At 34.5% G+C, this 25,781-nt stretch overlaps 2 protein-coding genes across 2 annotated transcripts; both read right to left on the reverse strand.

Annotated features, from left to right (window-relative positions):
* Positions 1–2,408: 2,408 nt before the first annotated feature.
* On the reverse strand, positions 2,409–3,787 carry LOC131026068 (proline-rich receptor-like protein kinase PERK14). The gene is made up of 2 exons (XM_057955843.1): positions 3,433–3,787; positions 2,409–3,357 (listed from the first exon to the last, which is right to left on the reverse strand). The coding sequence occupies exon 2, from the start codon at positions 3,354–3,356 to the stop codon at positions 2,409–2,411; it is 948 nt and encodes a 315-aa protein (XP_057811826.1). The 5' UTR covers position 3,357; positions 3,433–3,787.
* A 4,779-nt stretch (positions 3,788–8,566) lies between these two features.
* Positions 8,567–9,166, reverse strand: LOC131026069 (uncharacterized). The gene has a single exon (XM_057955844.1). The coding sequence runs from the start codon at positions 9,164–9,166 to the stop codon at positions 8,567–8,569; it is 600 nt and encodes a 199-aa protein (XP_057811827.1).
* Positions 9,167–25,781: the final 16,615 nt, after the last annotated feature.

The raw sequence follows: 25,781 nt of genomic DNA on the forward strand, positions 1-25,781 counted from the left end.
AGTGCCCGACCCTTCCGCAGGTGTAACAGCTATTCTGTCTCATCTTGCATTCTCTCAGATGTAATTTATTGCTCTTTGACAAGGCGATAACCCTCGCGGTCCTTGAAAAAAAAACTGCTGCTGGGGCAGCTGGGCCAATTATAAGGCTGTTCATCTCAGTTCTGATGTCGCGGTGGCGTATTTTGACTCCGCCACGGCTCCTTGGGAATCTTGACTTCGGTCGTCCTATTTTCTCTTTTCTTCTTGCCCGCATCCAGGAAAGGATGGATTGCACATTTTCGTGCTCAAAATCGTTCGGGGTGCTGAAGCTTAAATCACGTTCTTTGGCTGTATGACCAGTTCTATATCCAACGCTCTATTTAGTGCTTCAGTAGACATAACCGCACTCTGACTCGTTACATCGTCTCGTACCTCTTGTCTCAAACCTGATCGAAACAAAACTGACATCTTCTCAATCATGATCGAAGCAATTCTAACATTTTTTCGTTCATCTCTCCTCGATATGTGGCATACCGAACCAAGTCGCGAAACTGACGTTCGTATTCAGCTACGGTTTTATTGCCTCATCTCGTATCATCAACTCTATTTCTTTCTTTATTCGGTTTCTCTTTCTCGGCATAAGTCTAAGGGAACATATATCAACCTTAGAACTAATTCTCATAACTCACGAATCATAAGACTCTTACTCAACATCATGCTATTTTCTCAATTCTCATAACTCATCGTCAAAGACATATTTCATGTCTATCAATGCAACATTAGCTCAAAACTCTACTCAAGCATAGAGACTCTCTGGTCATCGTCATATAGACATATAAGAAAATTTTCTCTTTCGAGAACTCTTACTAATTGCGGGGCGTAACGAAAATAAAACATCCCCTATTATTACGACGATGCTACATCTATACTAGTCGTCATCCCAGTCTACTATCGTGGAAAACATTATCTGCTCTAACCCATCATCTCGATCTTCTTGAACCTGCTATTGCCTATTCTGGCTTAGCATCACTTCTTCTCGTCCTCGAATTTGTTAGCTTGTTGCATACTTGGCTAATATAAGAAAATCCATAATCGAAAAGTTGTGCTCGTCCCGTAATAATTATATTCTATGGCTGCTCCCATATATCGTGTTTTTTTCCAAACACTCTTATTGTTATACCATCCTAGTTACCTAGACATTCCTAGTTCTTGTCGGATGTGGTAGGGTAATAGGATGTGATGAATAAAAATGCTTGATTTTGAACAAGACGAGCTCAAGTAATGGAATGATTCCATAATAGCCAGTGCTATTTCAAGGATAATGAAGAAGTTACAATCAAGGCAAGATCAAAAGCTAGAACACAATCTAGAATTAAACTGAGATATAATATGATTGGGGTAAATCAATACTGGGAGTAAAAGCAATCCACTAAGTGGAAAATGAATGAATAAATTGTCCACTGTTAAAGCAGAGGGGTAAGGATTTCCAACACAAACGGCTCAGGCTCAAATACAGTGGATCTGGAAAAATTTCTTAATAGCAAATAATTCATCTCCTGTTGGAGTTCAAATGGATGCAGAAAAATTTAAATACGACCAAGCGGGATAGGGACTCCATAAGTCTACTCTCACGACTACTCTAGCGATGAAACGCGCGGTCCCGGTGAAAGTACCTCTATTTCAAAGTACTATTGGTCAATAGTATCTATGCATCCCATGAAGTCTCCATAACACGTTCGTCCTATTAGGGTCGTGTCCCTAAATCGCGATGAAAACTCTAACTCTCGTCGTATTATCTCAACGGTTGGTTTCTCTGTTCCTTTTCTTCATCTTCTTCATCTTCTTCTCGGTTTATGTTTGGTTCCCTCTTCTTTTCGGGGGTATACTACAAAAGGAAAAAGAGTTATATAACTATCAATCTCTAAACTAACCGTTCGTCTTTACAAAATACAAATCCTCGTTTCTCATTTCACTTCTATATCTCATTTGTGATCTCAAAGTTCTCAAAACTCTCATCCAGTCTATTTCTCGTCTATCATCGTTCGAAATCCTCATCAATCTCTATTTCTCATTTTTCATCATGCATCAGCATCATCATCATTCTCAAAGCTCTGCTAAAGATAGTGAAACTCACTAATCATAAACATCTCTTGTATATATATATATATGGAAAATTGCCTCTCTATCGAGGTCTTTTACAAAAGTAAGGTCTTATGTACAAAAGCCCTAACTCCAAAATGATGCTCTAACTATACAAGCATCATACATACTAAGCATATATAGATCTAGGCTATACACACATACACACTATACTATGCTTCTCTACCTATATATATATATAACAACTATGCACCTATACATATATACGCGCCTGCGAGACACACGTGATCACTAGGCATCATCTCTCGAGATCCAGCTCGTCGCCTCAATCAATACGGGCTGTCATAATCTGACTCATCCACTATCGGAGTATAGACAGGTGTCTCAGGAATAGGTATCCACGTATCAACTCCATCGGCAGTAGTCTGACGCTGCAGTGGCTGGGTCCAACCATAGCCGACCGTCATCTCGGGAGTCTCCTCCTCGGGGTCCTCCTTATCACTATCGGAGCGTGCCGGCCGAGATCCTCCCTCCTGATCGTCTCGGTACGGTGAATATAAAATCGGGTGCATGTACGTCTGGAAGGCCAAAGTGCCAAGCTCAGGCAGCGGGGCAACCCTCGGATATGGATCGGAAGGAACATGCTGCGTCTCAGACTCAGTAGAATCAATCGGCTGTGTCGACTCAACAGGTGGCAATGGCAACGGTGTCGTCGCCGGTGTCAAATCCCAAGGCGGGAAATCAGCACTGGGAGAAGGAATAAGTGATACAAACGCAAACGGATCACGCTCAATCCCAGGTGAGTACGGCTCGAAAACCATCGGCTCTGGATCATCAGACTCGAGAGAAACTGAAATCGGATCAGCTGGGGGTAGAGGTGCCATCAGAATCGGCTCCTCGAGAGGTGGAGGCACAACAACTAGCTCCCTTCCCTGGGCTGGTCCCTCAAGCTCTCCATACGGCGGTGAAGGCGGATCGCCATAACCAAAATAACGGTGGCTCAGCGTCGCGATGAAGCCACTAAGGTCTCCGTACCTGATGCCCTCCAACCAGGTAGTATCTACGTACTGGGGCACTAAAGATGTCGCCCAGTCTCGCCACAAAGGTGGCAGTAGTGGAATCAAAAGCGTAATGGCCTCCGCGCCATCGATCCCATAGGGAATAGCCCTCCTCCATCGTCGGTGATAGTGTGCCAGAAGTTCACCCAAGGTGTCATCCTCGTCCGGGATATACTCCCTGAACCATCGCTGCATCGCTGTCTCGATATGACTCGGCATCCTGTAATATAAAACATCATATCCATTAGAAAATGGATGACGAAACTTACTTGGTACATCTCAATCAACAACATACTCGTCCTCGTTTGGTACGGTGGGGCATCGGCTATACTAGCCTCAACATTCCTCCTCATATTCCACATCAACTGCCTCATATCAGATTCCATCATCTCAAATAATTCCGTCATCAAAACAATTCATAACTCATTAGTAACCCAAACTCAGCTTTTAACAGAAAAGCAATAAGAAACAACATCAACCTCTTACCTCGTTAAGCCGGAGGAGATGGGGTGCTGGGGTTTCGTTTCAAACTGACTCTCTCAAACTAGCCTAAGAATTCAAATTAGACTAGTACTCAAGTTAAAAAGATACCAGTAATCAAAGGTTCAACTCAGTCAAGCAATAGACTCAGAGCAGATGACCTGCTCTGATACCACCCTGTCGCAGCCCGAAGACCCGACACTAGTGATAGTGGGGTACGAGTATCGATACGACTATTTTTTAAAGAATAAAAGATAAGAAGAATAGGTCGAACATCAAGCGGAAACTCACATCAAAGCATGCTAAGGAAAATATTATTAATTGAACCCAAGGGTAAAATCGTCAACGTCGTTGTAACTTTTCAATTATCAGGAATTTCACGAACAAAAACAATGCAGGTATAGCTTATTTTTCATAAGGAAACATAATATGCAGAGTATCGCAGCAAAAGGTGAACCAGTTACATGTATGGAGACACATAACCGTGAGTATATTACTTGATTCATATTCAAAGTAACTTCACATCAAGACTTTATCGATAAAAAGGAAAATACGATAAAGCAAATACGTCATCTAACGATCCCCCACCAGCACCAGACCAATCTCACTCCTCGCTTAGCCTGCACATTTAGAAATACATGCAGGGCGTGAGTATATAATACTCAGTGGGCAAACGCCGAAAAACAAGAAAGGCGCTCTTAGAGCTATAAGTTTGAAACTTGCCACATCTCAGCAATACACAGAAATAAGTTAGCATCAATGAATCTGTGCATGCAGTTTTCATAATCAACATCATAAATAAGTAACTGCGCAGTTTAAACATTCATCATGTATGTACCACATCCACTACTCATCATCAAAGGTACTGAGAAGTAGGCCTCCCTCTCAAGTACCGTGACCGGCCGACCCGAAGACGGCTCACAGTCACCTCTGTGCACAAAATCCCGCTTGTGGCAGGACCGAATTCGTCTCATCAGTAGAGGGTAACACACAAGCTCAACATCAAAAATTGGCAAGTCAAACAGTTCTCAAACATCATTTATCTCAAAACATTTGTTAATCTCATAACATCATTATATCATTAAATCATTTTAGAAAGCTCGGATAATATTTGTATACTCAAAATATTGCCCACCTGAAGACCTTACTCAAAAACTCCCGTCAAAGCGGAGTTACTTACTTCCTTGCTCTGCTTGTGTCTTCAGGGATCATCGTCATCATCGAAGGTTCATGTCAGAAAATGAATCTCGATTAGAAACTCATTGGCAAACTCTCATGCCTTAACTCATGCTCTATATTATATTCTATCTCCTTAACCAACTCTACATAAACTCTTCACTCATTTCAAATCCTTAAGTCCAAGGATAGGTTTCAAAAAAAATCATGGTTCTAAGTCTCGATTCATCTTTCATATAAGACTCGTCTAATCTCATTCAAACACTTAGGCAACATAAACACATAAGGCACATAAGAAAATACAAGCAAACATCAACAAAACATGCTCTGTTTTCCCACTGACTCAACTTCAAAATTTAACACGTTCTGACTCCGACATCCCCTGGATTCCAGACTCATACCAAAAGAAAGGTATTTGAGTCTAGTTTCATTTAAAAAAAAGTAGAGTCAGAAACTCCAAGTGGTTTGGGAGATATGACTGTTTTACTACAGCCTACCATATTCGGCAGTTTTGAGCAATCGAAAAGTTTGATTTTTCAAAAATAGTAAACGTTGTCAAACTGCGCTCAAATTTGGTGGATATCTAGCCCATACAGTAAGGTTGATACCATAAAATTTGGAAATCTAAATCACACAGGAAGTCACTGAAATGAATGACTTTGTCCCCTGTTCTCTGAAATTCCCGGCAGAAATGTGCAGATTTGGTTTTGCATTTTATAAAAATAGTAAATCAAGTCCAAATGACTTGAAATTTTACAGAGGTGCTCAAGACTCATGTAGGGACATTCTGTAAAATTTTCAAAGCTTTTTGACATCGACAAACCGTCGATCACAGTAGGTCAGTAGCCTACGAAAAATCACCAAAAATTCATTCCCAACTCTTAAATGCTCAAATCAACATTCCTTCAAAGAAAACCAATCAAAGCTCATCCTAAACATATATAACACTTAAAAACATTCAAACACATTATAAAACTCATCATACTCAAATTAACTCTCCTCTTTTACATCTTAACTCAAATCTCAAGGGAAACGTTTCAACAACGTATCAATCAAATCCTCTTCTCAATCTCATGCTCAAAAACACTCAATCATTCATTATTGACTCCATACATCATGTAACTCATTTTACACCTATATTTCCCTTTTTATCATGTAAACTAACTCTAGTGAAAAACTCATATATCAACATAAAATTCTCAACAAAAGCATGACATCTTTCACATAATGGTCATAGATCAAAATAGACCACATTTAAACAATCGATGACTTCTCAAATATGAAAACTCAAAAACTCTCATAAACTAACTCAAGTCAAAATTTTACTTAGCTTACATTAGACTTAATCAAACATATTAAAACACTAATATCATGCTCAATTTCATATATCTTAAGCCAAAACACTTATTAAACACATAGACAAGAAAGTCCTAATTTTTATTAAACTAAACTCTTTGAAATTTTATAAACTCACATGGATCTTTAATCTCATCATATATCTATCAATCTTAACCCATTTAACTCACATATAAACCATCAATTCACCAATTTGAGCATAGATGCACATAGCCCTAATTTTAGTAAACTAACTCATATCAAAATCATCATTTGACAACATATACTCAATTTACTCCATCAATCATCATCATATACATCTCATAGACTCATATACATCATCAATTCATCACCTTGATCATCAACTCAAAAATTCCCAAATTGGGGTAAACTAACTCAACCAAATTTTTACATCACAAAGCATAGCTTTTCAAAACACATGCTAATCATCACCAAACATCACATAGATCACTTTTCTCACCTCAAATCAAGGAAAGAAGAAGAAAAATTTTTGAAGGGTAAGATACCCATTTTTTTCGAAAATTTGAAGGAAAAGGGAGGGGGTGATTTTCTTACTTCAAACTCTCAAGAATACTCATGTACAAACTCATACATGTCTAATCTATGAATATAGAAATCACTTACCCAAGTTTACACCAAAAATCAAACTTTCTCTTTCTAACTTCAAGATTGAATCTCCATGGATCTTCTTGAATCTAAGGAGATGGAAGTGTTTAGTGTAAGATTTAGAGGGTGATTTGTGTTTTTGGTGTGATTTTGTGAAGCTCCGAAGGTGCATCAATGGAGGAAAAATGGTGGAAAGTGAAGTGAGAGATGAGGGAGAGGGAGAGAGATCGAAAATGGGGTGGAGGAAAGGTGAGAGAAATATTTGCAAGATATGAAATTGATCTTGGCTAAGATTTGAAAATCTTAGAGAATATATGCAATTAATGCATCTTCTCACTCTAATCTCTTCTTTCTCTCTCAAATCTCTACACTTTCCTCTCACTAATCTCTACACTCTCTCTAATGTACTCTCAACTCTCTACTCTCTCAATTCTATACTTAGCAAAATTTAGGCATATAACATATGGTATGGGTAATTAAATAAAGTGTGTGAAAGGTGATCAAATAAAATCACAAAACTATGGTAAAGTCACTCATTAATAAAATACCACATCATAATTATTCATGTGACCAAAATAATAATTATAGCACTCATATTAGTGCACTCACATATATATAATATTCCTCTTCGTAGGAAGAAAAATAATTTAAAAAATATTATGCTCGGAAAAATTTTCATAAACCGGCATCATTCGATTTCTCGATAAAAATAAACTGCACTGTCTTTGGAAACTAAATAAAAATTCCAAGTGCTAAGGTCTCAAAACAAAAATCATAACAACTTGGTCATAATGACACATATCACAAAAATCACATAATCATTCAGTCATGTAAATTCACATAACATCACATCAAAATAGTCGGCAGGCTCAAATAAGCTAGACGTCTCTCTGACCGACTCTATATATCTAGGTTTCTCACTCTTTCTTCCTCGACTCTATTTCCAACTCAGTATTCCTATTTTTCTTAATAGGACAGTCAATCTCTAACAATTCAGTATCCGGTAACTCTATTCCCGGTAGTCGGAAATAAAATAAAATCTCAGCTCAATATAATCAGCATCTCCATCTCAACTCATTTCTCAAATCTCATCATTCTAACTCTATCATCGGTTTACTCTCTCGTATCTCTATTTAAAAGACAATCTGTCTTAACTACTCATAAAAAAAAAAATAGTCTCGTATTTTGACATCTCGGTACTCTTATTAGTGTTAAGACACTATCTCACAACATGAGGAAAAGTACGGGGTGCTACAGTCACTGCTAGACGCTCCGTGTCCTGCGTCGTCATCTCTCCAATGGGTAGCTCCTTCACCTTCGTTCTCCACAATCATGTTGTGGAGAATGATGCAACACATCATGATGTTCTTGAGATGCTCGACGTACCAACTCCGCGTCGGACTTTGAATGATTCCCCATCGAGCTTGAAACACTCCAAAGGCACGTTCGACATCCTTCTATGCCGATTCTTGCATCTTCTTGAACCTCGCCTCTTTTGGATTGGTCGCCATCGATGGACTCTTGACGAAGCAACGCCACCCCGGATATATGCCATCGCACAAGTAGTAGTCGATCTGATAGTATCGCCGGTTGGCCTCAAAGATCACCGGCACCGACGTTCCTTCCAAGATGTCGGAGAACATGGGCGACTGGTTGAGAACATTGATGTTGTTATTCGAACCGACGACACCGAAGAAAGCATGCCAATTCCACAAATCGTGGGATGCAACGGCCTCCAAGATCAAGGTGGGCTCTCCTTGATCACCGCGTGTATATGCGCCATGCCACGCCTTTAGGCAATTCTTCCACGTCTAATGCATATAATCAAGACTCCCGAGCAGCCCGAGAAATCCGTGTCGCACCTCGTGCATCTGAAGAAGGCATTGGACGTCCGCCGTCGAAGGACGTCGAAGATACTCGGCACCGTATGCCCGGACGACAGCTCTGCAGAATTTCTTTAGGCATAGACGCTCCGTCGTGTCGGCGACGTTTAGATACTCGTCGAAAGTATCCGTACTGACGCTGGTGGCTAATTGGCGAATAGCCACCATGCATTTCTGCAAAGGCGTGAGAGAGTCCCGGCCCACAGCATCATGGCTCATCCGGAAGTAACCATCTTCACCTTGCATAGCATCGACGACGCACAAGAACAACTCCTTATGCATTCGAAAATGCCGTCGAAAAAATGTAGGTCCGTACATCGGATTGTCGTTGAAGTAGTCTTGCATAAGACGTAAATGGGCAGCCTCACGATCACGGTAGACGTAAGACCGGTAGTGAATAATACGTTCCGACTCCGGTTGGGAGATCATTTGAGCAATCAATTGCTTCTGCTTATTGATCTCATCGACGATTTCTTGCGCAACCCTGTCGGACGAAGACGGCGAAGTATCATCGAACCATTCGGCCATTTTTTGAGGAAGAGCAAAAATTGTAGTAGAGAAAGATTGAAGGAGAAAATATTTTGGATGTGAATGAATTTGAGAAATGACGGGTATTTATAGAAAGGGAAAAAAAAAGTTGAAGAAAACGGCTAGATAGCCGTTGGAAAAAAAAAAAGTTAAATCGACTATATAGCCGTTGCATTTCAAAATTTAATTTTTTTTAATAGGCGGGTGTGGTGCACGCGGTGAGATAGAATGAGATCAGACCTTACTCGAAAAATCGGGTAGGCCTCGAGTAAGCTCGGCTTGCAGTGGGATACTCGATCCCCAACTTACTCAAATAAGTGGGATCGAGTATTTCACTGTGGATGCTCTTAAGACCGAGAAATTACTGGCGGCTTCATTGGCATAATTAAATTTAGTTGGAAATTTTAATTTTTCTTCTAGTAAAATAATCTAATATACAATACTTTTTTCCTTTTCGAATATTTTAAATTAATTTGGTAATTTTTTTACACTATTCACCTAATTGGAAAGCATCCGCATTCTAAAGTGGTTGAAAGAATCAAAAAAGTCGAAAAGAAATAAAATACTTACTAGTTTTCAATAGATAGGACATACTGCAACTAGATCATGACAATATTAAATTTCATGACAACACAAATTTTATAGCAAATAAATATCACCGAAATCTAGAGATTACGTGTAAGTTGAGAAAACAAAAATGCGCGCCCACGCACACACAAAAACGGGATGAGATCCAGTGTTCCATAATTTTATGTGTGCCATTATATTTCATGCTTATATACATTATTTTAAAAATATTTTTTGTAAAAATAAAATTTATTATAATACTATAAATTATATCTAATTTTTATATCAAAATATTAAAATTTTTAAAAAGTATATACCATGACTTTGATTTTATCAACCTATTATTAGCTAATAAAAGTGAAATTTAAATGAAAAAAAATAATTATATACTCTAAATTGATGGAATAACCCCTAATTAATAATCACAAAATTAAAATAAAACATACAAAATTGAAATTGAAGAAAAAATATATTAAAAAAAAATTGAAAGCGGAATACAAAGTGAGACATAGACATTTTATACAATATTTTTCATACTTGTTTTTTTTTACATTAAAAAAAAAAGAAAAAATATCTACTAATTTTTGAATTGTACTTTACTGCATATAAATATCTCATTTACTTTTACTTTTCACTTTTTTACCACTCTCAATATTAATTACAACACATTTCAATCACTTCTAATACATTCAACAATCTTTTTTTCACTACAATCCACTGAACAATTTTTTTTTATCATTTTTCTTAAAATTCATGTCACTCTCTCCTAGAAAGTTTTTTCATGGATGGAGAGAGTAACTGTAGGGTAAATCTATTTGGATCAAATTGATCTGGATTAATAAAGATAAAATAGTCATAATATTAAAAGTAAAAGTATATTTCTACTCCTAGTAAAAGTATACCTATATATACATATTAAATTAAGTTTAAAATTTGTATTATATATACTACTCACTCCGTCCACAAAAAGGAGTCATACTTATTCATTTTTTGGTCCACCAAAAAGAGAGTCTTATTTCAGTTTTTGAATCATCACACCATATCTCATCTCCTATATTTAACTATAAATTGTACTTTAATTCTATTTTAACTAATAATATACCTTTATTCTATTTTTTTTGTACTAACACTACCCCTACAAATTTTACCTTTATTCTACTTACAACAATTTTAACAACTTTATTAAAACTCGTGTCTACCTTCAAATGGAACTTTTTTTCGTGGACGGAGGGAGTATAATTTTAATTTAAATAATTGAACATATTTTTAAAATAAAATGAAAAAAAATTATATATTTTAATCAAAATAAATTATCATTATTTTAAAATAAAAATATTCATTTAACGTTGACTTTTAAAGAAAATTTAATGATAATTTTGTCAAAATTCTTAGTAAAAATACAAATATTTAATGAATTTTTGGTTCCCAGTATATATATATATCTTAAAATTATGAAATATAAAATATAAAAAAATAAAAATATTATTTTATATTAAAATTGAATATTTATTGCATCTGATCCGAATCAAATTGATGCAAAGGATCACACCTTTAATAGATTGAAAGGAAAAAAGGAATCATTCTGCATCAATATTAATTAATGATATATATATATATAGAGGGAGAGATAAGAGACATCTTTTTGCATTAGTATTTTGTGCATACTTATGAATCTATAAGAATAGGAATATAACCACATTATTATATATGAATATTATTGTGCATAAGTTATGAATTTATAAGAGTAGGAACATTATTATAGTATACCACTTGTAGGATGCGATGAAAAATCAATTGTCATTTCATAACAGAAGGTTTGGATATGATCGGTGATAAGGTAAAAGTATTTTTAGATGGCCAACCTATCATAATTAAATTGTAAATAGGGTTAATAGTGTTTTATGTCCCGAACTTTTAGCGTTTTTCACAAAGTGTCCCGAACTTTCATTTTCTTCTAAAGAATCCTGAACTTTCAGTTTTTTCCATAAAATGTCCTATTATACAAAATTGGGTGACAAAAAGATGAATTATCTAGCCAAAAGAAATATTTTGGGGACAGCCATTATTGGAAAATCATATTAGAAACCACCATTATTGGAAAACGCTGAATGTTCGGGGTTTTTTATCATCTTTCTGTCATCGAATTTTGTATAGCGGCACATTTTATGGAAAAAATTAAAAGTTTAAGTTTTTTTAGGAGAAAATGAAAGTTTGGGACATTTTGTGAAAAATGCTGAAAGTTCGCAACATAAAACACTATTAACCCTTGTAAATATTAAAATTAGAAATGAATAAAAAGCATAATACTGTTTAACTCATATCATAATGTACCAGAAAATATTAAAAATAAAATAGGATCACCACATAATATTTATATTCTATGCTAGTAGAAGTAATCTTCCATAAATTTGTTTTTCTCATACGCCTTAATATTAATATATCAAAGAACTAAATGCTTTTTACTAAAATATTTAATTTTAGTAACAAAATCAGTAATTGCTATAATAATTAAAGCAATTCAACATAAAAATTAAATCACAAGAGTCATCTTCGAAATTAGCTTAGAATTTAAAACTCAAAACTTGAATAATAATAATATTATTATTATTAGGAGGAGGAGGGGATTTTCTCCTCGATCAACCCCTGAGTGCTTGTTAATAGTCTTGTATATTATTATTAAAAAAACATATAATATATATAACATAATTTTTTAATAATTATAGCATGCACATTAATTGCTTAACATTTTACAATGATTGTTATACTCCCTTTTCTGTGTATATAATATAATTTACTACTTTTTTTTTAGGACATCCATAAAATTTTTTTAATTTTATTTTTGGACTATACCCCACTACTTAATTATAATACCTCATTACTTTTACTTTTTACTTTTTCATCATTCTCAATACAAATTAAAATAACACAAGTACACAACAATAATTACAACATATTTTCACTACTGCAATATGCTCAACAACTTCATCTTAAAACTCATGTCACTCCTCCTATGAAGTTTTATCATAGAAGGAGGGAGTATTAATTTATTAAATTTATGTTATTTTTTGTCACGTTTCCCTTTCTTAGTTAATTTTTCAATTCTAAATTTGAATAAGTTGAAATAAGATTGTGAAGTATTAGTAATAAAAATTAATTTTATTATAGATAATAACATTTTTTAAAAATGTGTTGTACTTGTTTTTAAATCAATTGAAAGATAATACTCCCTCCGTCCCAATTCAATAGGTTACAGAATTTGGAAACAAATGTTAAAAAATGAATAGTTAAAATAAAATATGAGAGAAATAAAGAAGAGATGATTATATGTAAGGTACAATGACATTTGATGTAAATAATAAGTTATGTGCGGATATTTGTTATGTATTGCCTTTTCATTTTAAAATGTGGCCTATTGAAATGAGACGTCCAAATAAGGAAACATGACCTATTGAATTGGGACGGAGAGAGTAATTATTTATAATAGCAAGTGACTGAGCCATAATCCTAAATTCAAGATTTCACTTTAGTCGAAAAGACGCATTATATTCATTACTTAAAAAATTAGCTCGGGAGCTATCACCGATAAACCTTCGTATAAGTATATTCAGGCTTCATAATTAAATAAGTTCAACAATTTATCGATAATTTATGAATATATAATACTCCATATATTTAGAATTGAGAGAGAGGCTTAGATAGCTCTGACTCTAAATATGAGTGTATAAAAATCTTGCAATGGCCGACTGGTTATAAGTTAATTTGTGTGTTTAATTTCCTACTAAAACATTGTTTGAAAAAAAATACTCAAACTGAAAAAATAATATATTTTGATCATTTTAAACTTTCAAAATTCAAGGAAATTAATCTTTTGCCCAAAAGAAGTTCAAATACAGAAACCGAAAACCATGTGAAAACCAAAATGGCGTAAATATTTTATACAAGTATATATACGTAATGCAAGAAAAGAGTTGTGAAGGGTTGTGGTTTTTACAACAAAACATTTTAGGTGATGGAATCCATATCCAAAAAAAGCTAAGATTTCTACTTTTAGCCGTATGAGAACAAGTAAATTGCGGGTTTTGGGACTTGAAATTCGGCCTAAATTTATAGCCATTCAATTTGCATGCAAGCCACTTGTGCTCTCTCTACGTAAGTATACTTATCATAATTCAAATTTTAATTTGCACTCTTCCAACTTCAACTCTCACTATTTATTGCCAATGACGAATGCTTCTGTTTCTATACTCAAGATCTTGATATTTCGAAAATGGCCCCCATCAAAATCATAAATTTTAAATAAAAAGGAAACGATTTATAGTAATGACTAGAGAGTTTCTCCTGAAAGAATATCCTAATCCATAAATCTTATCATTTCATGTTTCACTATTTATAATTGAAAAGTGTTTACATTTTCTAGATCCGTGTTTAATCTTATTAACAAGCCTCGGTGAAATAATAGATAATTTTATGGGAACGCTATGTCACGATTCAGTCGTGAGAGAAACGCTTTGACATTATTAAAATTAATTCATGGTGAAAAATAGGGGTATTATCGACAATTATTAAAATGTAGTAGAAAAAATAATTGGTAAAGTATGAGTTATTTTTTCATAGAATCAACTTTTGAGATAGTCATATTGAGCAATGAAACTCAATATTTGGCCTCTCATCTAAAAACCACAAATTTTGGCCATTTTTATGTTTAAGAACTGTTTTGCTCTTAATTAGGGCGGACCATGTTAGGGTTTGCGCACTGGTTGGGCTTCGGGTTCGCCGGTTCTGGTTGGAGTGTGCGGGTTATGATGGTACAGTTGGTACAAATGGATAAATTATATAAAAAAATTACCATGATTTGTGTTTTTAAGATGGATGACCGAAAATTGAGTGTTATTGCTCAACATGACTATATGAGTGCATATTCTCTTTTTCATAAATATTGTCTCACACTTTCGGTAATAAACATATTAGTATCCACTAAATTGAATTTATTTTCAATTTTAGGATCGTTCCACTAATAGTAAATCGAGATATATTGCAGTGTTGACAATTGAAAATCTAAAAAAAAATGGCTTTTGTTTGATTACAATTTACATACTTTTTGATTGCTAATCTGTTCCGAAAGAATAAGTACGTCCTAAATTTGAAGATGAAGTAAATTTATTCATTGCTAACTAGGCATTATCGAGAATATAGGATATATCAAAGATAAATGCATACTTTCATATCTTCTTCTTCTTCTTCTTCTTCTTCTTCTTCTTCTTCTTTTTTCTTTTTTTTTTTTTTGAAGCCTGATATCTTCCTTTCTGCTATTATTAACAAAATCGTAAATGGGATGGCCGCTTAGTTAATTAGGTATACATGACATGCACATTTTACATCTTTAAATACAATATTATTTCACGCACTAAATAGCAAATTTGCAATAATACAATGCTGTTGGTAAAATTCTAAAAGTATTGATTAATATCAAAATCCTCTAAAATGATGATTTGTAATATAATTAGTTTATAGCTTACTTGTTCGGAAGCTATGTTTGTTTTTACAGGTACTAAGTTAAGAGAGAATTCAAGATCAAAGTTGAAGTGCATGAAGATTAAAGCCTACTGATCAACTTAATTGATGAACAAACACTTATTAGGAGGGGTTACTTTAGAAGATTAGTTTTAATAGATATAGATAGTAAGGTTAATCCATTATTTACTCTGATGGATTAAAAGTTTTGAATATCCCAATGTTCTTGATTATTTCTATTATTTAAGCTAGTTTTCGAATTCCCATATATATACATTGTTTCTGTAGTAGTTTACCTTGAAATAAAATTATTCTTTTTCCATTTACGAAAATCGTGACCATGCATATACAAACCCATTTTAACCAAATAGTGACTCAAAGTTGAGTAACTTGAGTCAGTATTCCTTTTTTCTTTAATTGGGAAAACTTGAGAAAATATTGTAATTGTTGCAATTATAGTAGATTTTGACGATCGTTTAACAGAATCGACACAATTGAAATAATCTCTTCGAAATGGATTGTAACTAATAAATAATTTAAAATCCCTAACTTTCCTGCAGATACTTTATCCCACAGTTGGTTACTGCAACCACACACACACACACAGAGTGACGTACATAAAATTGGCATTTTGTAAATGTTCCATATTAGAGTTGTGGAGAGTAACATGTTGGTGTGATGAGATGAGGGCCCTTTCTGTTTTATTTTATTTATTTTTCTATTTTTGGGATTTGATTAGATTTGGAATTTAATTTGTGAAGAAATAGAAGTGGAGAGAACGTGGTCGTATACTGCTTCTCTTCGATCAATATCCATAAAAGCGGGTGAATCTGCGGTGCGCTTTTTTGTGAAATCGACACTCGATATTTTTTGCGTTTTTAATTATTTAAAATCAACTCTTTCTCTCCCTCGTTTTAAAATTTAAATCAGCAATTAAGTGTCTAATATCTTTATCGAAAAAATTGGTCCGCAAGACACAACAATCATTTATTACAATCCGACTTACAATGTTCGACTCTTAATTTCTATCATATATATATATTTTTTTTAAATGTGTTATTTTATTAACTCAATAACTTATGTAAGATTGAGAGACAAGTCAAAATTCATTTCTAAATATTCATAATTAATTAGTATTTGCAGTTTTAAATTACAAATAATATACTTAAAATTTTATTGACACATCTTACTATGCGAGCATTTTTCTTTTTATTGATTGCGTGTTGTTAGGTTCCAGAGGGTCACTGAACTGGTATATGCGGGGAATACACCAGTAGACTATTTTTAAAACTGAAGTGAGCATCAACTGATATTGAAAAGTGTAGACTGAAGTCAACAGTCAAAGAGATTTAGGAAAGGGTTTAGACTGATACTGAAAAAGTTTCAGTATTTGATTTCAGTTTAGCAACAACTCAATAAACTGATAATCCACGTAAGGTTTCAGTCTAGAATTTGAAATCAGATAAGTGTTATAAATCTTACTGACTATCCAAGGATTTGTCAGTTAGACTGATAACACCAGCAGCTAAAATTAAACTTTAAGAAATAGCATTTGATTAACACTTAGTCAGTTTTAGGTTTCTCTTTTCAGTTAAATAGTTTCAGTTAGATAAAGAGTTTGAACACAACGGAAGAAAAGAAATAACTGAAAGCGATAATCAACACAACGAATTTTACGTGGTTCGAAAAATGAGTTCCTACGTCCACGGCCAACTAATCAAACTAACAAATACTCTGGGCTTGTGCTTACGGTGCACAACAAACCTTAAACTAAAATAGCAAAGGTTTCAGTGCCAATACACTGGATTAGACTTCTCGTCTCCTTCTCAACTCGCAGTTGCTATGACAACACACGTCTAGCTTGCGGAGGCCAAGAACTCTTGAGTTCAGACAATAGTCTAGAACTCTCTCTCTCAAACTCTCTTTTCGCTCTTTTTGAAAAGGGTTCGAATACCAACTAGATTACTGAGAACAGGCTCTCAGTAATCGAAGCTTAGGCTAAGGGTTTACAATGAAAATGCCTAAGAATGTAAGAGAATTTTAGTAATCAGTGAACTAATATGGGCTTTAGATATTCTCTTCTTCAATTCAAACTTTGGTAAGCAGTGAATAGGCTGAGTCGCAAATTTGGCAGAGCTTCAGCTTGAGTGTTTGAATCGGTGAAGATTGAAGATGATCATCGAGCTCTATTTATAGGCGAAGTTTTGAATAGATCTGTTCGTGAGATGGTCTTCAAGATTTATGTCGTTGTGAGACAAATTTGAATCTTCGGCTGAGGCTTCAATCTTCAAGGCTCCTGATTGGTTGAGGATTGGGCGTCCTTAGCAGTAGGAGCATGACGTTTCTGAAAAACACGAAATAGGAAAGCTCTGCTCAGACGAGGACGATCTTCGTATCAAGTGCATTTAATGCAGCTGTACTTGGCTTGAATACGTGGCTTGTCTTCAACTTAAGTCTTCAGTCCGAGCAAGAATGTCTACTGATACTTGATTCAAGTATCAATCCGCTTTTTCCACGTGGCAAGCACAAGTATTCAGTAATAACTGCGTCTTCAGCGAAAGTTTCATCCTTCAAATACTTCAGTACTTTGTCTTCAGCCTTTTCAGTTCTAATCTTCAGTTCAAGCGTCTTCAGATCTTCGATCTTCAGTCTAGCAGTCTTCTGTCTAGCTAGTAAACTGAACTCTAACACATGAGTTCAAAAAGTTCTAGTCTAGACAAGAAAAATCTAAGGATTTTGGTATCATCAAAACAAGGACAATGATATTTCATTAATTTCCCAATATGTGTATTTAAATGAGAAACAAGAACAAGTAAAAATGCCTTAAAAAATTAATTACGTTGCAACATGAACATTTTTTAGATGCAAAAAATAACATTCGGATAAGAAAAACTGACATCCCATTCCATGCAAGTTTATGAAAATATTGCATAATTCAAGGGGGAAACTCGTGTGAGACCATCACGAATCAAAATTTGTGAGGCAGACGCCAGTGAGACTTTGTTTTAATGACAAAGTTGAGGCACTTAAAGACTCAAAATTTTACTTAATTTTATATTAATAAGAATTATAATATTAGAAAAGAAATAATAAAAGAATTATGATATTATATAATAATTGATAATTTTAAAAAGGAAACATACAAAGAATCATAATGTACATACATTAAAGTCATTTTTCACAATTTAAAAAGTAAAACTTAATATTTTATAAAATTAAAAATTTAAATTGAAGTCATTCTTCCAATACAAGTCGCGCTTTATCATTGCGATTGCGAGCTAATCAAATAATTCGTATTCAATTCGATATACGAATTTTGATATTCGTATTAGATAAATATTCGATTCGAAATATATATATTCGATTCGATTCGATTAGTATTCAAATACGAATATAAAATCACGATATTCGATACTACTCGATTTGTTTACAACCCTAGTGTTGTATTCCCGTCTGCGTGTAGTGTTGTATTATTTGGTGTTGAGGTCCCACACGCAAGACGTTTCTCGCCTGTGTACGGTGATGTTTTCCCACCGTTTGAGTGGTGGTGAGGTCCTGCCTGCGTGCGGATTGCATAAGTAATTATATTCAAATGTCTCTTGTAATTAAAAAAAAAATGTGAGGCAGACTAATTATGATGAGATTTAAAATATCAATAAATTTATAAATATATCTTAAATATGAGTTTATATATATATATATATATATATATATATATATATAGATCTAGATGATCTAATTAAGGACTGAAAATTATTTATATTTTATATTTTAAGAAGTGTTTTTATTTTAGCACTTCCACATATATATATATATGTATATATATTGTTATGAATTATGATCAGACGGCTATTGGAGATCATATCGTGGATTTTTTCTCTTCTTTGTTTTCGACTAGCAGCCATACTAATACTGATATTACGGCAGTGGAGGCGGTTATTGAGGAGATGGTTGAAAATCGTTATAATAATTCGCTCATTCGTTTGCCGGATGAAGAGGAAATTTCTGCTGTGGTTTTTCAGATGGAGCCGAACAGCTCACCAGGGCCAGATGGTTTCTCGGGTAAGTTCTTTCAGCATTGTTGGTCGATTATTAAAGTGGATATTTGGTGTGCTGTTCAAGCTTTTTTCAGGAATTCTTATCTTCCTCAAGGCTGTAATTCTAATACCTTGGTGTTGATCCCTAAGAAAGATGTCGTCAATTCGGTCTCGGATCTGAGACCGATTGTTTTGTCCAACTTTCTTTACAAGATTATTACTAAGGTGTTGGCGTCTAGACTGAGTCAGGTTGCTGCTGTTTATGTTTCCCGTCATCAGTTTGGTTTTATTAGCGGCCGTTCCATTCACGATTGTATTCTGATTGGGTCGGAAGGAGTGAACTGTATGCATCGTACGAGCCGTGGTCAAAACATGGCTTGCAAGATTGACATCAAAAAAGCTTTTGATACTCTTAACTGGGACTTTCTGCTTAACGTTCTTCGTGTTGCTGGCTATGATCCAAAGTTCATTAGTTGGATTGAGATTCTGCTTCATTCGGCTAGGATTTCTATTCTGTACAATGGTCAGCTTAAAGGCTATTTTGCGTGTTCAAGGGGTGTTCGTCAGGGCGATCCTCTTTCTCCGATTCTTTTTGGAATCGCCGAGGATATTCTTGGTAGGCTCTTTGCAAATTGTGTTAGCGCGGGCACCCTTACACCGATGCAAATGAGACAGGGAATTAATTTTCCCACTCATCTTTTATATGCGGATGATATTCTGGTTTTCTGTCATGCCACGGTCACGAACGCTCATACCATTCAGAAAATTATGGAGTATTATGGTCAAATTTCTGATCAAATTGTTAGCCAGGATAAGTCGCAAATTTTTTTTACGAGCAAAGTTCCATCTCAGACCTGCAGGGCTATACGAAGAATATTGAGGTTTTCTCAAGGCAATTTTCCGATTTCTTACCTTGGGGTTCCTATCTTTAAGGGCCGTGTGCGTGCTTCATATCTTCGACCGATACATGATCGTGTGATCAACAAGTTCGCGAGATGGAAGGGATTACAGTTGTCGATGGCTGGGAGGATGTGCCTGATCAGGTCGGTTATCCAAAGCTCCCTGACGCACTCCATGATGGTTTATAGATGGCCGACAGCTCTTATTAAGGAGCTCGATGCGTGCTGCCGTAATTTTCTTTGGACTGGCAACATCAAGCAAACGCCGTCTTGTTCTGTGAGTTGGAAAAGGGTCTGCTCGATTAAGGAGGAGGGCGGTCTCGGGGTAAGGTCGTTCGAGCTCATGAATAAGAGCTATCTCATGAAAATGGCGTGGAAGGTGGTTGGTGGGCGTGAGTTCGGATATGATTTAATTAGAGATAGATATCTCGATCGCTTTGGGCGTAGTAAATCTCTGGTGGCTGCTTCTACTATCTGGATGAGCTTACGTGAGGAAATTGATGGTTTGGTGGCGGATTCGTACTCGTATATTGGTGATGGCGCTTCTACTTCGTTCTGGTATGACGACTGGCTTGGGTATAATCTTTTGAATAAATGCGGTATTCCACATTTCATGCTTCCGTTTCTTACTCAATCGGTGGCAGATTACTTCTATGATGGGGTCTGGCATTTCACGCAAGCCTTTGTTAATGCTTTTCCTGAGATAGTGTGTGATATTTTGCTCACTCCTCTGGGCACTGACGGAGATGTGCGTTTCTGGAAACCCTCGTTGCACGGGAATGTCACTACTGCGCTGGCCTTCAACAAGCATTGTCATCATTTTCCGAAGGTGTCTTGGGGTTCTTGGCTTTGGGAATCCTTTGTTCCGATTCGACGTTCCTTGATATGTTGGCGTCTTCTTCATAATAGAATGCCGACTTATGATCGCCTTATCCGCTACGGTATGATCACGCCTAACGTTTGTTTGCTTTGCTTAAAAGGAAGTGAGTCTCAGGATCACCTTTTCTGGAATTGTGAGCGTGTGAAGAATATTTGGGTAACGTTCCTTGGGTGGTTCAATTTCAATCAAGGGTTGCAAGAGAGTGATATTCATAGTTTTTTGGTGGTAGCTTGGCAGTATAAACTTAGTCCCCTCATCGGTAATTTCTGGAAAGCGGGTATCATCACGGTCATCTGGGCCATTTGGATGCAGAGAAACAATTGTATCTTTGATAATCAAAAGTTCGAAGCACGTCGTGTCATCCACACTGTGAAAGTAGCTTTCAAAGAGATTGATAATAACTTTGCTAAATTAGGCTACATGTGGAATTCTTGGTCGGATTATCTGATTCTCCGGGCAGTGGGTGTTAATACCAGGAGTGCTCCTCCTCCGGAGTTTGTGGAGGTACATTGGTGGCCACCGGTGGCGCCGTGGATCAAAGTGAATACTGATGGTTCAGCGACGGGAACTCCGGGCACTATTGCTGCAGGTGGGGTGTTTAGAGATAACTGGAATGTGGTGCGTGGTTGTTTTCACTTCAAAGGTGGCTCGGGTTTTGCCTTTGAAGCAGAGCTACTGGCAGTTATCTCGGCGATTCAAATTGCTCACAATCGTGGATGGCACAGACTTTGGATTGAAGCCGATTCCACCTACGTGATACTCATTCTTAATTCTCGTTCTTTGAATGTGCCTTGGCGTTTTAAGGCGGCGTGGAATAGGATTTTAAAGATGTTAGATGATTTCTCGCTGCAGGTTTCTCACATCTTTAGAGAAGGAAACAAGGCGGCCGATTTAATGGCTAACCAACAACGTTCGGAAGGGTGGTGGCCGCACGAGATTGAGGAGATTAGGGCTGCGGTTCGTCTTGACATGGATTCGCATAGCCATCTGCGTAAGAAACGGTAGTTGGGGCTGATGTGTGGATGTTTGGTTCTAACCGCCCGTTTAGTTTTTTTCGTGGGGTGAGAGCCGGGCTAGTTTGGGGACGATGGTTACGCCGGAGTTCCGGAAACTTTCCCTTCCGCTCTTCCCTACTTTCGTTTTGTGTTTAGACGAGTACTCTTTTTCCTTTTCACGGTTTTTTCCCTCTGGGTTTTCAGTGAAAATGTTTTAATGAGGTTCGGCCCTTAGTCTGCTCCTTCTGTGCTTTCAAGGGTTTTTTTTAGGTTTTTTCTTTCCTTTTTTTATATAAAATCGTCATTTAATAAAATAAATATATATATATATATATATATATATATATATATATATATATGGAAAGGCTACCTTGAGATAACATCTTAAAATAAGAAATAAGAACTAAGAAAAATGTATGAATTTTATGTAGAACACAATGAATTCGCTGTATAAAGGTATGAATTGTGAAAAATAAATTTTTGCTACTTTTGAGATTCGAACTCAGGACCATGAATTCATCCAACAAGATGATGAATCAATCGTAGATCTTGATGATTTAAAGACTGAAAATAATTCTTATTTTATATCTTAAGTAGTGTACTTATTTTATCCCTCCCCTATATATATATATACTTATCTTACTAAGTTTGACATGTAAGACGATATTCAAATAAATTTGTTTAATTTAAATGATAAAGATAAAATATATGAAGGAGTAGGGGGATATATAGAGAAAACTTTAAACAGGAAGTATATCCGTCCTAATTAAATTTCAATTGTAATTAATAATCATAATTGAAATTAATATATTAGAATTTAAAATTAATAAATTATAATTGAAAATTATTACCTTCCATCTTCAAATAAGTGTCACAATGTAGAGTTTTCTTTGTTCACTTTTAAGAGTCATATTGTGGAATTTTAGAGTAAAATTGAGCTAAACTTTATCAATCTATTCATGTCTTAATATTATAATTAAATAAAATTTTAAAATTACGAAAATTAAAAATATGCATGTAAAATTATACTCCCTCCTTAGTACGTGTAGTTTTATATATCATATGATAGTTATTTAAAGATGGAGGGAGTAATCAAATTGAAGTAGATACATGCATTGTATATTTGTACACTTGAGTATACTCAAATTAATTTTTACGGGTGGTGGTGGTGGTGGTTCTAGTTATATATAGGATAAGAAAATGTTAAAAAAAAAAAATCGTTTGCATAAAATATAATTTCTTTTGGCACTTTAAAGTCTGAAATACTCTTACTTTGGAATTCAATAATTTATTTTTCTTTTACTTTATAACTCTAGTAAGCTATGGTTGAATCTCATATATATTACGCATATCGAAAACCCTAATCATAGCATCAGAAATTGACGCCCAACCCTCAATGCTCATCATTATTCAGCTCAACAAATTAAAGGTTAGAATTCCATCAAATCTTTCAAGTTATTACTCAAATCAAGCCAATATTTCTCTCTAGCTAACCTAACTTTATGCAAAGCTTTATTTGTAGAAATTATCGGAACTTGAGTCGAGTGGCAATGGATCTCAGACCCGATCAAATCGTTGTACACAAATTAAGTTGCGCGACAATTCAATACGTTTTGTTGCACAATAAAATGTATTCAATGGCTGAAGACAGTGAAATCGTCGCGTCACAAAGTTAAATAAATATGTTGGATGGAATATTCAGTGTCAACATCGTCGACTTCCCGGCCCATCATAGTGTCGATTGCCTTTATTTGAAATGAGAAATTTTGTTCGGCGATTCCATCAAATGTAGAGCAGATCAAGACGGATCCATGGTGGCGAGAATATACAAAGTAATATTATCTATCAGAAATAGTTACCACGACTCAGATAAGGTATTTTGTGTGAATTATATTTTGTGTGAATTATTATTATGCATCCATCCATTCCTTTCACAACAAAATCGAGGAAAAAAATTAGCAAATCAAAATCCAGAGCTCAAATCATAAAATTTAACTCACCCATAACTTTTTTCTACCTAGCTCTTAAAGAAACATCCAAAGTCATGTCTCAATCATCCAAATATTCTCGGGACACTTGTCAACTTTGTTTCAATCAAACAAAGTCAAATGGTGGAAAATTCGTGATTTAGAAATTAAGTTTAGCTAAAACATGTGTTTTTTATTCGGATTGATTCCTTAATATGAGAAAGTTAATATTAGTCATAAGATTTAAAATTTTAATTAACATTACAGATTCATCCTCATATTTCATCATATTATTATTATTATTATTATTATTATTATTATTATTATTATTATTATTATTATTAATTCAGTAGATTAATACAAACTTTTAATTCATTAAATTTGAAAGTCAATGTCTACCAAGGTGTACGGACAATTAGCTTGGCAGAATCATTAATCAGTCTTTATAATTAAAAAAACATTTGCGTGCTTAAATCAGTTGACTTCACTAATTAATTAAAGTTTTCGAAAGATAGAATCTAGGCCATGACAGGACAGAAGGTATTTATAAGAATAACATACAAATTAAAAAATAATAGTATAATATATTTTTATCCTCCTTTTTATTAAATTAATAAAATAAGGGTTGGTCTCCTGTGCGGTTGACCGCATCCCATGCGGTGGATTATTTTTAATGAGCATAAGATATACATTTGTTTGTACAGATGTATACTTATGTAATAGTACAAGTTCACATAAATAAAAGTAACATTTATCGTGAATAAATGTAATAATTTAGAAATATTATACATTTCATTGTAACAATAATTATTTTTTATTACGACACTGATTACTCGACCAAATAGTTAAAAATAAAAGTATTAATGAGTGAAAATAACTAAAACTAAAAGTTCTTATGAATAAAAGTAAACATTATTGTGAAGAAATATAAACTTTCAAATCATTCGCATCGTATGCGGTTGACCGCACGAGAGAATTTGCCATAAAATAATAATGCAACATTCCATTCTCAAAAAAAAAAAAAAAGATGCAACATATATTCCACCCCATGTAACCTATATTTTGACATCCCAGCATTTTCCCATGTATTATTTATGTAAATTTACTTTTTTGATTTTCCCAACACGAGCAATATTAATCTCAAGCCCACATGTCTTTATTATTTTCCTTATGCACATTCAATTTTAATGAGTCAAATGGATGTCCTTAATTTTTTCTTTTAAAAAAAGCGCAATATACATAATTTATAATTCATAATTAATATATAAAAAGAATAGGGATGGTTAGTGTGTCTATAAATGAAAATAAATAGGACGAAATGAATTTGGAAGTAAAATGATGGTAGAAAGTAATTTAGTTATAACAATTGCTAATGAAAGATGGAAGAAAATACTAATACTTTTTTCTTGCGACTTCAATGAGATTATAATTTCTAAATTAATTTAGTTATAACAATTGCTAACTAGTAATTAATTAAATGCACATATTGAATTAAATTTGTTATCTAATATAGGAGTACAATTTAAGATATTTACTGTTATTACTAAATCACTTTATTCAATAAATTTTGCGACTTTTGTCTCATATATGGACGCTTTGAGGAAATTCAATCATCCTTCCAATAGTTTTAAACTTTTAACATTTTCCGTTAAGTTGTTTTATGAATTGTGCTTAGTGCATAAATTATTAACGAGCTTTTGCAAAGTTTTATAAACTATTCTATGATTTACGTATTTTATACCTTTTAATTTTCAAATAT

Source organism: Salvia miltiorrhiza, chromosome 5 (assembly GCF_028751815.1).
Source record: "Salvia miltiorrhiza cultivar Shanhuang (shh) chromosome 5, IMPLAD_Smil_shh, whole genome shotgun sequence".
NCBI lineage: Eukaryota > Viridiplantae > Streptophyta > Magnoliopsida > Lamiales > Lamiaceae > Salvia > Salvia miltiorrhiza.